This window comes from Arvicanthis niloticus, chromosome 4 (genome assembly GCF_011762505.2).
Source record: "Arvicanthis niloticus isolate mArvNil1 chromosome 4, mArvNil1.pat.X, whole genome shotgun sequence".
NCBI lineage: Eukaryota > Metazoa > Chordata > Mammalia > Rodentia > Muridae > Arvicanthis > Arvicanthis niloticus.
In genome coordinates this window covers 75,440,756-75,455,933 of record NC_047661.1, presented here as the reverse complement: position 1 = coordinate 75,455,933, position 15,178 = coordinate 75,440,756, and the positions used below count along the sequence as shown (strand labels likewise).

Here is a 15,178-nt window from a genome sequence, read left to right as displayed (position 1 = left end):
CACAGGATCTGGATTCAAGTTCCAACTCTAACTTTTTCGTTCAGAGGCCCCGGGCAAAGCAAGCTTGGTAAGAGTCTTGTTTTCTCCTCAGCAAACTAGAGTTGTTTACTGTAAGCACAGCCCGTGGTCTAAGCTTGTCTGTCCACAGTGGCTTCAAAGGCTGCTGGGACTACTTTGGCTCAATGAATAGTGAAGCAAATTCAAGAGGCCAGAGCCCAGCTTGAATGAGGCACAGGCCACAGGGCTGATCAATCGATCGATCGATCCTGCCGCTCTACTGCACATCCTTGAATGGGCCACGGGCCATGCCTGTCCCGCTTCCAAGGAGGGCATACAAGGTATCTCCAGGCACAGTGCTGAAGACAGCTGCAAAGAGGGAAAAGCGTGATTCCTGGTCTGCAAGCATTTCGGAGCTTAACACAAAGCCATGCTTCACACCAGAAAAGCAACCTAAATTCTACGCTGGTGGTGGGCGGCTGCCAGCAAGATTTCTGGTCATGTAAAAATGTTTTGAACCTAGCCACTATGACAGGATCATAGCAAACTATTCTAGCTTTCTTCTTGCCCCTCTTCCTATACTATTCCACACTCTTAAGCCCCGTGGTTGCACTGGGGTGGCTTTCTCCTGTGAAGCTGCTGACAGGCATTCTCAGTGTGTTTATATTCCCTCCCTCCTGACAGCCTGGCTCTATCTTCTTACCCAAATGAACAGGAGAGGGAAACTCCTCTGGGAGGTCCCAGGATGGGGAGAGGGGGAAATCCAGGACACGGAGTTGAGCCGAGGATGATGAATAGAGACAGGTAAATTTAAGCACAGGATACTTAATTCGTATTTTAATTCGTCTGCTCTACCTGTTTCTCTCCGAAAGTTGTTCAGGAGGGTATGAGAGAGCCTGGAAAAGTACAGTCTATAGTTTTCTCCATTAGGAAGAGGTCTGAGGTGTTGGCCTGGAAAGCTAATGAGTTAATTTGCATATGATTTCCACTGCATAGCAGTAAGTTGTCTGGGGTGAAAGGCAGAGGGTAGGGAGAGCACAAGTTTCTCTGACCCTCCCTCCCTGCTCCAGCCCTAAACAAACTGGTAAGCCTAGGTTGTGATCCTAGGGCAATACCCCGTTTCTCATCCCCACCCAGTGCCTTAAGCCCCCTGCCAACAGGAACAGTGTCCCACTTCTCCCTAGAAACCCCTGGAAGTCTCTCTCTAAGCCTCACAGGCAAGGGCCCTTCTGCAGCCCTTGAAGCCTAGCTATCACTCTCTCGCCTCCCTCCCTACCCTGGGTTTCCTTTTCTGCTCTTCTCCTACCTCCCAGTCTCCCAACAACAGCAGCCAATCCCCAGCCTGCTCTAGAGCCACACCATATATGGAGAGGTTGGAAGGAAACCCGAGTAAAAGCGGAGCGAACGAACACACACACACACACACACACACACACACACACACACACAGAGAGAGAGAGAGAGAGAGAGAGAGAGAGAGAGAGAGAGAGAGAGAGAGAGTGTTGAGTGCTTTTCTGCACATGACCCTATGTCTCCTATGTCATGAGCCCCACTGTCCCCTGTCCCTGGCTCACCCCCCCTCCCCCCCCCCCACACACAAAACCGGAGGAGTGTCTGCTCCTGCACACCTTTATTCATGCCCCAGGAGACCATCACTCCAACTGGTTGCCTCTGACCTAGATTCCCTGCACTAATTACAACCCTAACGAGATCTAACAAACACCCAACTTAGCACAGCTGAGACCCTCGAGGTCAGTTAGTGCAGTCCAGTTCCACTTGGGAAACAGGGGCTGGGGTCAGGAAGTTGTATGTGTGCCCCAGTCCAACAACACTGTAACTCCTTGCTTGAAGCAAGGATGAGAAGAATGTCAAAATTAATAGCGCCTGGTTAAAAATGGGATTTTGGAGAGTTAACCAATGTGGAAAAACCATTTAGGCTAGGGAGCAGTTGGAGAATTTAGTCTCCCAGCCAGGCATTAGAAGGCTGAGGCAGGAAGGTGGCACATTCGAGCCATGCCTGGACTAGAGGATTACAGATTCCTAGCTTCCCCTGTGCCATCAGCACGAGGGCTGGTGCACCTTTATGAAGAAGAGGGACTCAGAAAAGTAGCCCCAGAGCCTGGGTCTGCAGCATGGCCTCAGTGGTGGCTGCTGGCCCCTTAACTTGAGTCCTTATCCTCCCGCTGGCTTGGAAGAACTCAGAAGTCACTCCTGTCTCTCAGAATTACTCTACTTAATCTCATTCTTGCTTTTCATTCTTCAAGGTATTAAAACTCTGAGAACAAAGGGTCCTTTCTCCTAAGTGCTGGAGAGAGTGGTAATGAGTACCTACTGCTCTTGCAGAAGACCTGAGTTCAGTGCCCAGCACCTCCACCCAGGCAGCTCACAACCACCTGTAACTACAGCTGCGGGAGATGGAATGCCCTCTTCTGACCGCCATCAGTACCTGCGCTCATGCGCATATATCCGTGCACAGACACACCAAAAGACATAATTAAAAATCGTCTCAAAAACCCTTTCCTCCTCAAATCCTTCAGGCAGCAAGACAGAGCAATGGAAGGACTCTCCTCTCCCATGCTAAGGCTGAGCGAGCGTCTGTGGAGGTGGGAAGCAAGCAGAAAGGACTAGATTCTATGTGCAGATGCAGAAGTGGACTTGGTCTCTTCCCGGCTTCCATCAACTGGAGTGGCAAAGGGCAGCTCTCTGCAATGCCAGCATGTAGCCCGTACAGTCCTGATACAGAGACAGGGAGCTCACTCTCCCTCATACTGGAGCACCTATCAGCACCTCTACCTAGATGACCAACAGGTATCTTAAAGTGCCATTTCATTTATCAAGAGGTTATTAACTAAGGCTCTTGGTGGATCTCCTTTACAAGGTGGATTTGATGCTCTCCCCATTTTCAAGAACCAGCTGCTTGTTGTGAGTTTATCCCGTGACTTACTTTGGACAATGGAGCACACCATTGTGGAAGTTCCAGACCCTAGAACATAAGAGATCTTACAATTTCTGCTCTCTCTTAAAACCCAGCTGCATGTAAGAAGCCTCAACTAGCATCCTAAGTGAGAGACCACGTTATAGAAGAGGCCCTGGACGCCCACAGCTGAAAGCAGAACAGCCAAACAGAGACTAAGGGTCCAACGAAGCCTAAAGGATTGAGGAAGCTGGCAGAGGTGGTGCACACCTTTACAGTCAGCAGTCAGGAAACAGAGGCCATCCTGGTCTACAGAGTGAGTTCTGGGACAAGACCTGAGGAACTAACAATGCTTGTTACCCGAAGCGCCAAGATCTGGAAGTGCTTTCTTACTCATCAGTGCACAGTAAAACAAAAAGCTGGTTTGGGGAAGTAGGAGGTCACCATCATTAAAACCTAAAACAGGACTGGTTGCCATTGTGACCAGCTGCAGCTGCAAGCAAGGACCATGAGAAAAATTAGTAAGGCTGAGGTAGGCTAGGAGGTACTGGAGACTGGAGAGAGGTTCCCGTGGCACATAGGGGTAGAATGACTGATAAAACTGTTGTCTGTGGTAACTCAACAGACAGCAAACAGACCTAATAGACTGGAGGAGTCTTCTGGGTGGAGACTGCAAACACCAATAGGCTCTTTCGATGTTTGTTGGTAAGATAAAATAAAAGAGAATGATAAAGGCAACTGTCTTAGTTAGGGTTTTACTGCTGTGAACAGACACCATGACCAAGGCAACTCTTATAAGGACATTTAATTGGGGCTGGCTTACAGGTTCGGAGGTTCAGTTAATTATCATCAAGGTGGGAATATGGCAGTATCCAGGCAGGTATGGTACAGGAGGAGCTAAGAGTTCTACATCTTCATCTGAAGAATTATAGTAGAATACTCACTTCTGGGCAGCTCGGATGAGGGTCTTAAAGCCTACACCCGCAGTGACGCACCTACTCCAACAGGGCCACACCTTCTAATAGTGCCACTCCCTGGACTGAGCATATACAAACCATCACAGCAAAACTCAGAGAGCACTGGGAAGGTCCAGTGGAGAAAGCATTCCCAGCATTCCCAGGTGGTAGCTAAGAAGAGTGAGCAGCTGGAGGGGCCACCTGGCCAGGAGCAGTGCCCACGAGCACAATGGAGTAGCTGATGGTACAGACCTGCCTCAGTGTCTGAGCCTGACCAGAAAGCAGCTAACAACCAAGGAAAGTGTAGGGGTCAGTGGCCTCTGTGGTGACTCACAAAGAGACCCTACCTTCTGAAGTGACCAGGAGAAATGATGGAAGACCAGCTCAGAGGAGCTAACCTGTCACTGAGGCAGGCCTGCCAAGGCACAGTCAGGCCTCTACTGGAACTCCACATGAAAATGGCATGTATGGCACTTTGGTTGGTTGAAGCCCCTGAATTTTGTTTTATTTCATTATTTTGTAGTCCTGAGGATTGAACCCAGGGCCTCTCTCATTCTTGGCAAGCTTTCAACCTGTGAGCTACACTCCCAGAGCCTGCTTCTCTAAGCCTTGAATCTTCCCTTCCTGCCTTGCTGGTCAGACATTTCGACTTGGCTAGTGCAGGCCATCCCTTTTTCAGGCTTCTAGATGCTCCATCGTAATGCTCCATCATAATGAACCACCGCTCGCTGTCCTTGCCGCCTCACGTGGTCTTCTGGCCCAATGTCATAGAAATCTAGATGATTTGGGGACCTCCCTGGCTCCTGATGGAACACGCTGTGTGTTTGCTAGTTCCTCCTCACCTCCCTGCTGAATTATGCTCTGACTTAACTCTAGTTGTTACCCTGGCAGTCAGGGGACGAGATTTGAGAAAGCCCTTCTATAACAGGATCAGGAAAGCCATCTGTGTTCTCTTGAGTGGTGGCTGAGTCTGATTTGTAACTGAGAACTAATTTTCCCATTTTAAGACAAAGTCTCAATAAGTTGCCCAGATTTGATCTTCCTGCTTCCTTTGATTCCTGCCTGAAATTACAGGTATGTGCCACCATATTAGTCTATGAAGATTTTTAACTTCCAGTTTCCTCTGAACCTTAGTTGATAGAATGCTTGCCTAACATGGGTAAGACCTTCGGTCCCATCTCCAGCACCACATAAAAACAGCATAGTGATACAAACCTATATTGTAATCCTAGCATTCAAGCGGAAGAAGCCGGAGGGTCAGAAGTTCAAGGTCATCCTAAGCTACTTATACAATTTGTGACTGGTCTGGATACATGAGACTCCTAAGGAGGCAGAGTGGGGGTGCTGACCATGGGTTATGATTCATAGAAGACAGACACGCCATACACTCCACCACAGCAGTGAGACCCGTGCTGGTGAAGGTCACCAGCATCACTTAAACTCATGGTGGTATCTGCAGTCCAGAGCAGAGGCAGTAACAGGATTATTGATAAAGACTATTGACTCCCCACTTCCTGCTCCGTTAGGAACCAGGAGCTACAAGATCAGCCAGGGCTTCACAATTATTTTAATGGCCAGAAAAATTGAAGGACCAGCCAAGGGCTTGACTCATAGGCAGAGTTTGGCTGACTAATGGCACATGATATCCCCAGGGACAAACAGATGAGAGCACAGGCTGAGTGTGTGTAACCAACCCAATCACAAGCAGTCACACAGAGGCTGCTCACAGCTACCCCCCATAAGAAGCCACAAATTCTCAAGAAACTAGATCCTTGTGCATTGTTTGTAACAACAAAGAAAAGTATGTGATAGTCCCTTGAAAATTAAAAAGAGAATCACCAGGGGCTGGGGAGATGGTTTAATGGTTAAGAATACTGGCTGCTCTTCTGGAGAACCAGCACCCACATGATAGCTCACGACTATCTGTAACTCCAGTCTGATGCCTTCTTTTGGATTTGGAGAGTAGACATGTAAGTGGTGAGCATGCATACATGTAGACAAGGTACCCACCCAAGTAAATAAATTTCTTTCTTTCTTTCTTTCTTTCTTTCTTTCTTTTTTTTTTTTTTTTTTTGTTGTTGTTGTTGTTGTTGTTGTTGTTGTTGTTGTTTTGTTTTTCTAGACAAAGTTTCTCTGTGTAGTCCTGGCTGTCCTGGAACTCACTCTGTAGACCAGGCTGGCCTCGAACTCAGAAATCTGCCTGCCTCTGCCTCCCGAGGGCTGGGATTAAAGGCATGCCTCACCACTGCCTGGCCCATAAATAATTTTTAAAAGAGAAGAATCAGCTGGGCAGTGGTGGAGCATGCCTTTAATCCCAGCCCTTGGGAGGCAGAGGCAGGTGGATTTCTGAGTTTGAGCTCAGCCTGGTCTACAGAGCAAGTTCCAGGACACAGAGAAAACCTGTCTCGAAACACCAAGAAGAAAAGGGGGTCGGGTGAAGAGGGGGGTTATTTCAGTGATCAGGGATAATCGGATATGTAAATACTGTATGGGACAGGTCTGGGAGATGGCTCATTTGGTAAAGTTCTTACCATAGAAGCCTGGGGACCTGGGTTCAGTCCCCAGAACTCATGTAAAATGCAGGCTTAGTGTCTTATGCTTGTAATCTCAACCCCAAGAAGGCAGATATTTGCCAGCCGGCCTAGCTGAGGATCCCTGAGATGGATGGCTGATGAGGAGCAACACCCAAGGTTGACCTCTGACCTCTACCCACATGGGTGAACATGTGTGTCCACATGTACACCCACACAAAATGTGATATGAACACTTGAGGGAGAAATCCTGCTGCACGCTACAGCACAGATGAACTATCATTAAGTGAGATGCACAAGTCACAAGAAGACAGATACTCGTGATTCCACTTCCATGAGGTATCTAGAGTAACCAGATTCAGAGGACAGAAGATAGAATGGTAGTTGCATGGGACTGCTTCTTAATGGGTTTAACTTCACTACTGCCTAGTGAAGAAGCCCTGGGGTTCTGCTACGCAAAGTTATGACTAAGTAACACTACAGAACCACAAGCAGTTGACATGATAAATTCTGGGGTGGGGTTTGTTTGTTTGTTCACCTCTTAAAAATAGAATATACCTTTTTTTTTTTTTTTTTCATTTCAGCACTGGGGATCAAATCCGGAATCTTGCACATGCTAAGAGAGTTCTCACGTCATGGTCAACCTGTTTTCCAGGCCAGCGCCTGACTCCTGGTTCTGGTTCCTGGAAGGTACGCTCCCGGTAGATGGAGACCAAGGCCAGACTTCTCAATGGGTATCTCAAAAGGGACATCTTACTGTTGTTGTAAAATTCTAAATCTAATGTCCTTTACACAATGCCCCGTTTAAGTTTTGATCAGTTTGCCCCATTTCTCTTTTAGACTCTGCCTTAAAGTTTCATGTTGCTCTGGAGAACCACAAGGATAAATAAACCGATAAGCACCTGGGAAAGAGTGGGAACAGCAAACACCTTTACTATCAAACAAGAGTGGACCAAACCCCAAAGGCAGGTAGGTCTCTGTAAGCTCTAGGCCAGCCTGGTCTACATAGTGAATTGCAGACCAGCCAGGACTACCCTAAGACCACAGCAAAGTAATTTGATTTTTTAAGTTACTGATAGGCTGAGCCTATAGCTCGGTGGAAGAGCTACAGCTAGCATGTGCAGAGCCCTGGTTCAGTGCTGGGTGGAGGTGGAGAATGGCTGTTTAAGTAAATCACTATGAATTCTTCTCTTCCTACATGATACTGAAATAAGCTTTAGTAAATGTATCTGGTAAGGAGAAAGCCACTGGGGTGCTGGGCAGTGCCATCAGCATAGTACACTACTGTACTCTGCGTGGCACTCTCTGAGGAGGAGCTACAGCATGACAGCCTGTAATTTCCTGCAGATTAACGTGCCAAGAAAATGCCAGTTATCTGTTGAAATGCAGAGCTGAGATGCTCTCCACTGGGAGGGGGCAGATTACACGTGTGTGTGTGTGTGTGTGTGTGTGTGTGTGTGTGTGTGTGTGTGAATAAGCGTATGTGGCTTCTTTCCCCACTTTTTATAAAATTTAGTGTGGTCAATAACTTTGGAGTAAACATTGCTGTCAGGCTGCCACCACAGCACGGTATCAGAGGCTGGAGGGATGGCTCGAGGGGCAAAGGCTCTCACTACCAAATTGGTGGCAGGAGACAACCAACATTAGAAGCTGTCCTCTGACCTCCATAAAACCATCATGTGCCACCTCTATGTACACATGTGAGCATAAGCACACACATAAATAAATAAATAAATAAATAAATAAATAAATAAATGTGACTTTTTTAAAAATTAAAAGCCCAGCCATGCACTTTATAATTGCAGCTAATTAGGAAGTCAAACAAGGCAGGAGAATCCCAAGTTTGAAGTCAGTCTGAGCAACATAGTGATAACCTGTCTCAAAATCAACTTAGGAAGTATGGGGGGATGTGCAGGTCAATGGCTAGCACACACAGGGCCCTGGCTCCATCCCCAGTACCACATACACGGAGGGGAAAATGTCCCTGAAAGGAAAGACATTCATCCCTACCCTTGAGTGTTGTTATTTGTCTATTTCCTTTCTCCCAACTACACAGAGAGCACCTCAGACAGGTGTTCAGGAAGTGGGTTCAGTGAGTGCCTGCGAGGAGTTAACCATTCTGCCTCCTTTAAGAAGAAGAATCACACAGCACATTAAAACCAAGTGTATTAGCAGAAGCTCCGCTGTCTGGAAGGCTGTGCTCCCACTGGGAGCACTGTTTCTTAGTGGTTGTTTGACATTGGACAATTCTCAATTCCTAAATCTTCTTCCTCATTAAAAAAAAATTACTCATAAAGTTGCCCTGTGACACTCAAAAAAAAAAAAAAATTACTCATGTCCTCATACAGCTTCCATCTTGCAGATGCTGTGTGTCCCCTCCAACCCCAAGGCTGGTCTGAAGCTCCTGGACTCATGACCTTCCCTGCTCTTCCTCCCGAGTGCTGAAGTAACAGACACATGTGAGCATCTCAGAAATGCCATGTGTCTTAAAGGACAACTGGAGAACAGACTTGAAATTCCAAGCCAGAGCAGGCTGAGGGCAGGGAGGTTGGCTCTCACTTTGGCAGAACTGAAGAGAAGCGGTTCCGAGCTACCAACAGCCAGGCTTATCAGACGCGACAGCCAGGTTTATATTTTTTTCAACTTTATAATGGTGTGAAAGCAATATGCATTCACCACACCAGGCTTTTGGTCTTCTCCGGGCTGTGCACTGGATGTGCGCTCTCGAAGCTGGGCAGTAACACAGGCTCTACTGGGAATGGAGACATAAGACGTGGGAAATTATGTGACTTCAATGTGTTCTCAGCCTGTTACTATGGTTCCAGTAGTGGGAGCATGACCTTATCAGTGGGGGCATCTAGGTTCTAGACATGATGGATCTGTGGCCTCTGCTACCTATGTTTGTCTCCCCTGAGACTTGGTCTCTCATACTGATCTCCGTTGTCTTACAAGAGAATAAAATGGGCCTTGTGGAAGGTTTGCTGGGAGGTCCAATTAGATGTGGCTCTTGTTAAGGTCTGTTTGCCCGCCATGAAGAGCTGTATAATATACAGAAATCTGGTGAAGGAGACAGCTCGGTTGTTAAATGCTTGGCATACTGGGGAGGCAGAAACCGATGAAGTGGGTAGATGCCCGGGAGCTCACTGGCCAGCCTGGCCCAGCCCATTCTGCAAGCTCTAGGTCAATGAAACTCACTGTCTCATTTGACAAGGTGGACAGTGACTGAAAAACAGCACCTCTGGCTTCCAAATACATGCACACACACACATACACACACATACACACACACACACACACACACACACACACACACACCATTTTTTCAAAAACAGAAATAATGATATGAATTCCCTAAAGGATAGCCCTTTTCAGGGATGTTTAGTGAAAGGCTGACGCAGGAGCCACACTCTGGGAAAGAATAGGCTATGTTTGCACCTACCATCTTTGGTTCGATAGCACTTGACTTTCTAAATTCTGTTCTGGCAAGGCTTTCCATAAAAGTAAAATAAAACGGGTCCTTTCCCATCCATTGGCTCATTACGTCTCTCTAACACTTGAGCCAACTGGGAATGACTTGGCGATGGGACCCAAGATTACCCAACTGCTAACTGGCTGCATCTAAAATCAGTTCTTGCATCAGCAGCAGGGAGAGGACATAATGTACACACATTAAAAGGGAAAACTCCTGGGAGATGTCCTCCGACAAAGGGCTTGTGTTCTCAAATCTGTTTTGTATGTATATGTGTGTTTTTAAGATACTTCATTTTTTTTTTAATTTACATTGATGTGTTCTGCCTTCATATATGTCTTGGGGGGGGGGGCGTGTCAGATCCCTGGAAATGGAATTATAGTTACCATGTAGGTGTTGGGATTTGAACCTGCGTCCTTTGGAAGAGCAGCCAGTGCTGAGGTGTTTCTCCAGCCCCATGATTTATGTTTCTTTTTATGGCAAGGCTGCCTACAGAAACAGAGATAACAGGTCAACTTTGGCTCTGACACAGTGATGTCCAGGCATAAGGGCGAATGCATTTCTGCTGAAGGTTGTGTGGTCTTCCCATCTAAGGCAGCTTCCTCTCCTGATGGAGTGGCTGACATGGCCAGCTTCAATCTATCCCTGTGAGGCATGCACAGCTCTTAAGTCACACCTCAGTTCTACACATAGACTCAAAGGTTTGCATGCACACCCCACCCCCTCCCCATAAAATATTCACTCTGTAGCCTGGGCAAATGAAGAGAGGTTCCTCATCACAGAATGCCAGGGGTCTCGGATAAACACTCCTCACTGCCTGGAGTTCTCTCTTCTTTAGATGGTGTCTTTTCTCTCTTTAAAATATTTTCAAATGCTAAAAATATCCCCACTGTCCATCAGTTTGGAGACCAATTTAAATAAAATGGTAGCCAGGCCTGGAAGGATAGGCCTGCAGTACCAACTACTAGGGAAGCTGAAGCAGGAAGAAATCAAGTTAAGACCAGTCTAGGCAATGTAACAAGACCATGTCTCAAAATAAAAACACTGAAAGGGGCTCAGGAGATGGCTCAGTTAGTACAAGTTCGGATCCCCAGAACCCAGGTAAAACTCTAGGCTCACCTGTGCACGTCTGTAATCCCAGGACTAGGCAGACAGATACAGGCAGCTCTCGAGTTTGCCGGCCAGCCTATGCAAATTCATGAGCTCCTGGTCCAGGTCAGTCTCAAAAGTGAGGCTGAGGGCGAGCTGGAGAGATAGGTCTGTGGTTAAGAGAACTTGTTGGTCTTGCAGAGGACCCAGGTTCAGTTCTCGGCACCCACATGATGATTCACAACTGGCTATAACTCCAGTTTCAGGGGATCTGATGCTCTCTACTGGCCTCCATGGACACTAAGCATTTGGTTTAAAAACTTAACACATAAAAGTAATAATCTAGCAGGATGGTGGTGGCGCACGCCTTTAGTCCCAGCACTCGGAGGCAGAGGCAGGCAAGTTTCTGAGTTTGAGGCCAGCCTGGTCTACAGAGTGAGTTCCAGGACAGCCAGGGCTACACAGAGAAATCCTGCCTCAAAAACAAGAAAGAAAGAAAGAAAGGAAGAAAGAAAGAAAGAAAGAAAGAAAGAAAGAAAGAAAGAAAGAAGAAAGGGAGAAAGAAAGCAAAACAAACAAGTAAGTAGGGGTCCTGGTGGCACAGCTCTGTAATCCCTGCTACCCTGGAAGTTAAGGCAAGAAGAAGGCAAGTCCAAACCCAACCTGGGCAACTTAGAAAGGTTCTGACTCAGAAAGTAGAAAGGTTTGGGGATTCAGCTTGACATCGGGTAGATTTTGCTTGCCCAGGATGTACAAGGCCTGAGTTTAATCTTCAGTACTGGCCAAGAAGAAAGAGGACTTGATGCAAGCAGTGTCCATTTCTTTCTCTTAAACCTTCCAGTCAACAGTCCTCGGGCTCCCAGCTGCCCCTAGGCTTGCTGTGGGCGCCCATCCCACAGTGACCATTTCTGCCTTCATTTGTAATGGCTTTAATAACCTTTTATTTTTAATTCCAGCTGTTTCTTATTCTCAGTAGTTTAGGTTTGACACTAACAAAAGATGTGCTTCCAGACAACACTAGTTCCCAAGTCATGTCTTGAATCACACAGTTGTTTGACCCCTGTCTCTCCTCAGCACCTGTAGCTATCTTCTGCTGAGACCTACGGATTCTCCCATTTCTTTTTCTCCTCTCCCAAAATCCATTTCTACAGTATAATGAGGCTGGTAGTGATTTTTAAATCCAATACCCATGTTCCCTATAGCCCATGAGTTTAAGTCCACCTGATTTAAGAATATTTATAAATTTCTGGAGTCTCATCCTCCCTTGCTACTCTCTTTTCATGGGACTTGCTGGCAGTGTGTAGGCCGGAGCAGGGGGTGGGGTGCCCTTGTCATCATTGTCTTCATCATCATCACCACCATCATCACCATCATCATCCATCAGCCCGAGAGCAATTACCAAAATAAATCCACAGGGAAGCCAAAGATAAACCCCACCCCCACTACCCCCCTCACTCAGGTCTGCCTCTCCAGTTCACAGCCTAGTGTTGGAACAAGTATCCTTTTGGTTAAAAGAAATGCCTCTCCCCTTTGTTAGGTGTCATTTTTGTTCTCAGAAATCCTGTGAGGCCACGGACGTGGGAAGGGACCAGGTCTAAGACCAGCAGAGTTATGAGAAGTAACTTGTGTTCTTTATAGCAGGGGTCCCCATCCCTGGGGACAAGTCAGTGCTGTAGCAAGCTGGACTCATCTGCAAAGGTGGAGTGACCTAACATGCTTGTTCAGTAAGCTCAAAGCCTGGGGCTGGAGAGATGGAACAGCTATTAAGAGCACCTTCTGCTTTATCGGGGGACCAGAGTTCAGAACCCAGCACCCACACTGACCTGTTCACAAACTCCTGTAACTCCAATTCCAAGGGATCCTGGCCTCTCTAGGCTCCACACAAGCCTGTGCATGAGTGCATGCTCTCAAGCACACACACACACATATGCACACGCACACACGAACACGTACACACACGCACACGCACACACACACACGCACACACACATATGCACACGCACACATGCACACACACATATGCACACGCACACACGCGCACACACGCGCGCACACACACATGCACACGCACACACACGCGCGCACACACACACACACACACACACGTACACACGCGCGCACACACACGCACACGCACACACACACACACACACACACACACAGCCCAAATTGAGAACTCTCAGAACACTTGAGCTCTGCTGTTTCCACCCTGAATCCCTAGCACTGGTGGCTTTCGTTGTGATTAGGAAGAGTAGTTGTTTTCAGCATGATGTGTCTGTGGTGGTCTGAAGGAAAATGTCCCCATGGTCCCACAGGGAGTGACACTGAGACAGGGCCTTGTTGGAGGAAGTGTGTCGCTGGGAATGGGCACGGTGGTTTCAGAAGCTCAAGCCAGGCCTGGGTGTCTCTCTGTCTCTCTCTCTGCCTCTCTCTCTGCCTCTCTCTCTCTCTCTGTCTCTCTGTCTCTCTGTCTCTCTGTCTCTCTGTCTCTCTGCTGCCTATGGATCCAGATGTAAAACTCTCAACTACCACTCCGGCACCTGGCCCTAATGCTTTCTACCAAGATAGTAATCAACTGAACCTCTGAACTGCAAACCAATCAAATTAAATGCTTTCCTTTATAACAGTTGCCATGGTAGCCAGGCAGTGGTGGGGAATGCCTTTAATTCCAGCACTCAGGAGGCAGAGGCAGGTGAATCTCTGAGTTCAAAGTTAGCCTGGTCTGCCAAGGGAGTTCCAGGACAGCCAGAGCTACACAGAGAAAGGCTGTCTTGAAAAACAAACAAACAAACAAACAAACAAACAGTGTTGCCGTGGTCATGGTGTCTCTTCACAGCAATGAACCTGTAGACAGAGTCCCTCATTCACGGCCTAGAATGATTGACAGTGACACTCACCAGACACACACTCTGATCTGATATGTTTCATTTAAAGCCTTCTTTATACTTAAATTGAAGGATGCGAATTTTTTTTTACATATTACCCCAAATAGTATAGAGCAGAGATCCAGTTATGTCCAGTTTTGTAATGTCCAGACCACACTCTCTTGAAAATCTGCTATACTTGCCGCTACTCTGGCAAATGATCTCTCCCTGAGTAGTGGCTACTCATTTAACACTGTGGAGGACTGGACTGACAAACTGAGGCTTTCCCTGAGGCCTTGATTTACGAAGAGAGAACAAAACTCCTTCTCTAAAACTGGGAACACGTTTGGCATAAGACAGCTTGTGCAAGACCTCCCAAGCCCAAGTATTCTATCTTCTCTGTCCGCTAGGCTTCTGATCTCCTGATCCTCTCTCTCTCAGAACCATGCCACTGAAGAATGGCTTGCTGGTCCAGGTCATAATACATTCATACTTGCTTGAATTTTCCTCTAACAGCCACAAGGCAACTTCAACCACAGTAGACCAGCCAAATACCACCACTGGCTGGCTCTCCTTTCAGAGTCTCTCTATATAACCTGGAGGAGGTAGTCTTCCCAGACTTGGAGCTCCCTTTAGGGCAGTGGTTCTCAGTTCTCCTAATGCTGCAACTCTTTAATACAGCTCCTCATGTTGCCGTGACCCCCAACCATAACATTATTTACGATGCTACTTAACTGTAATTTTGCTACTGAGCGGTGGGTGTCTCAACCCCCGAGGCCATTCTTCAGTGACCAGGTTCAGAGAGAGAGAGAACAGGAGATCAAGAAGATAAACAGACTAGAGGACAGAGAGGATATGCACGTTGGGATCTAGAGGTCTTGCAGAAACTGTCATCCCTGTGACCCATAGGTTGAGAACCCTAAGGCACAGTGTTAATCACAGTGTATTCCCAGGATCTGAACTCCTCAAAGCACAGGGCCTCAGGCCACATTGTTTCTCAAGTCTGACGCATCCTAAAATCTCTATTAATACCGGAGAGTAACTGTGGTTCCCCAGCCTTTATCAGATGACTGTGTTGTATTCCCTAGGAAGAGAGCGCTCAGAGTCTCTGGATGGTTCAGCAACTTCACTGATGCCAATTTAATAACTTTAAATCTTAGGGAAAGCTGTTCTTTAGTGTAGATTTAAATCTCTCACGACAAATCTTCAAGAAAACCAAGGAACCAGCAGAAATGGTTTAAAGCGTGCCTTCTTCCCCTCCACTCCTGCGCTTCTTGCTGCCTGGGCCTGGACATCAGTTCTCACAAGCGCAGCATCAGTGTGCGTGGGAATCATCGTCTGACCCCCCAAAGGCTCAA

The 15,178-nt window shown here is 47.2% G+C and overlaps 1 protein-coding gene and 1 long non-coding RNA gene across 11 annotated transcripts in view; one reads left to right on the top strand and one right to left on the bottom strand.

The window, feature by feature from the left end:
- Window positions 1-1,795: 1,795 nt before the first annotated feature.
- Window positions 1,796-10,212, top strand: LOC143442064 (uncharacterized). Its single transcript, XR_013109972.1, has 4 exons — window positions 1,796-4,941; window positions 6,983-7,088; window positions 7,239-7,367; window positions 8,761-10,212. It is a non-coding gene; the product is annotated as an uncharacterized LOC143442064 (long non-coding RNA).
- Window positions 9,012-15,178, bottom strand: part of LOC143442062 (uncharacterized) — a 41,225-nt gene continuing 35,058 nt past the window's right edge. For 5 of the 10 annotated variants that reach the window (XR_013109963.1, XR_013109969.1, XR_013109970.1 and 2 more), the window contains 3 exons: window positions 10,987-11,112; window positions 10,254-10,356; window positions 9,014-9,150 (listed from right to left, as the gene is read on the bottom strand). Coding sequence is in view for 2 of the 10 variants with exons in the window: in XM_076932944.1 (XP_076789059.1) it covers window positions 15,027-15,173 (147 nt within the window). In the remaining 8 variants the exon portion in view is untranslated. Of the gene's footprint in view, window positions 9,151-10,253; window positions 10,357-10,985; window positions 11,113-14,933; window positions 15,174-15,178 lie in introns of those variants that run through there. The other 5 variants (XR_013109964.1, XR_013109966.1, XR_013109965.1 and 2 more) reach the window with 5 other exon arrangements.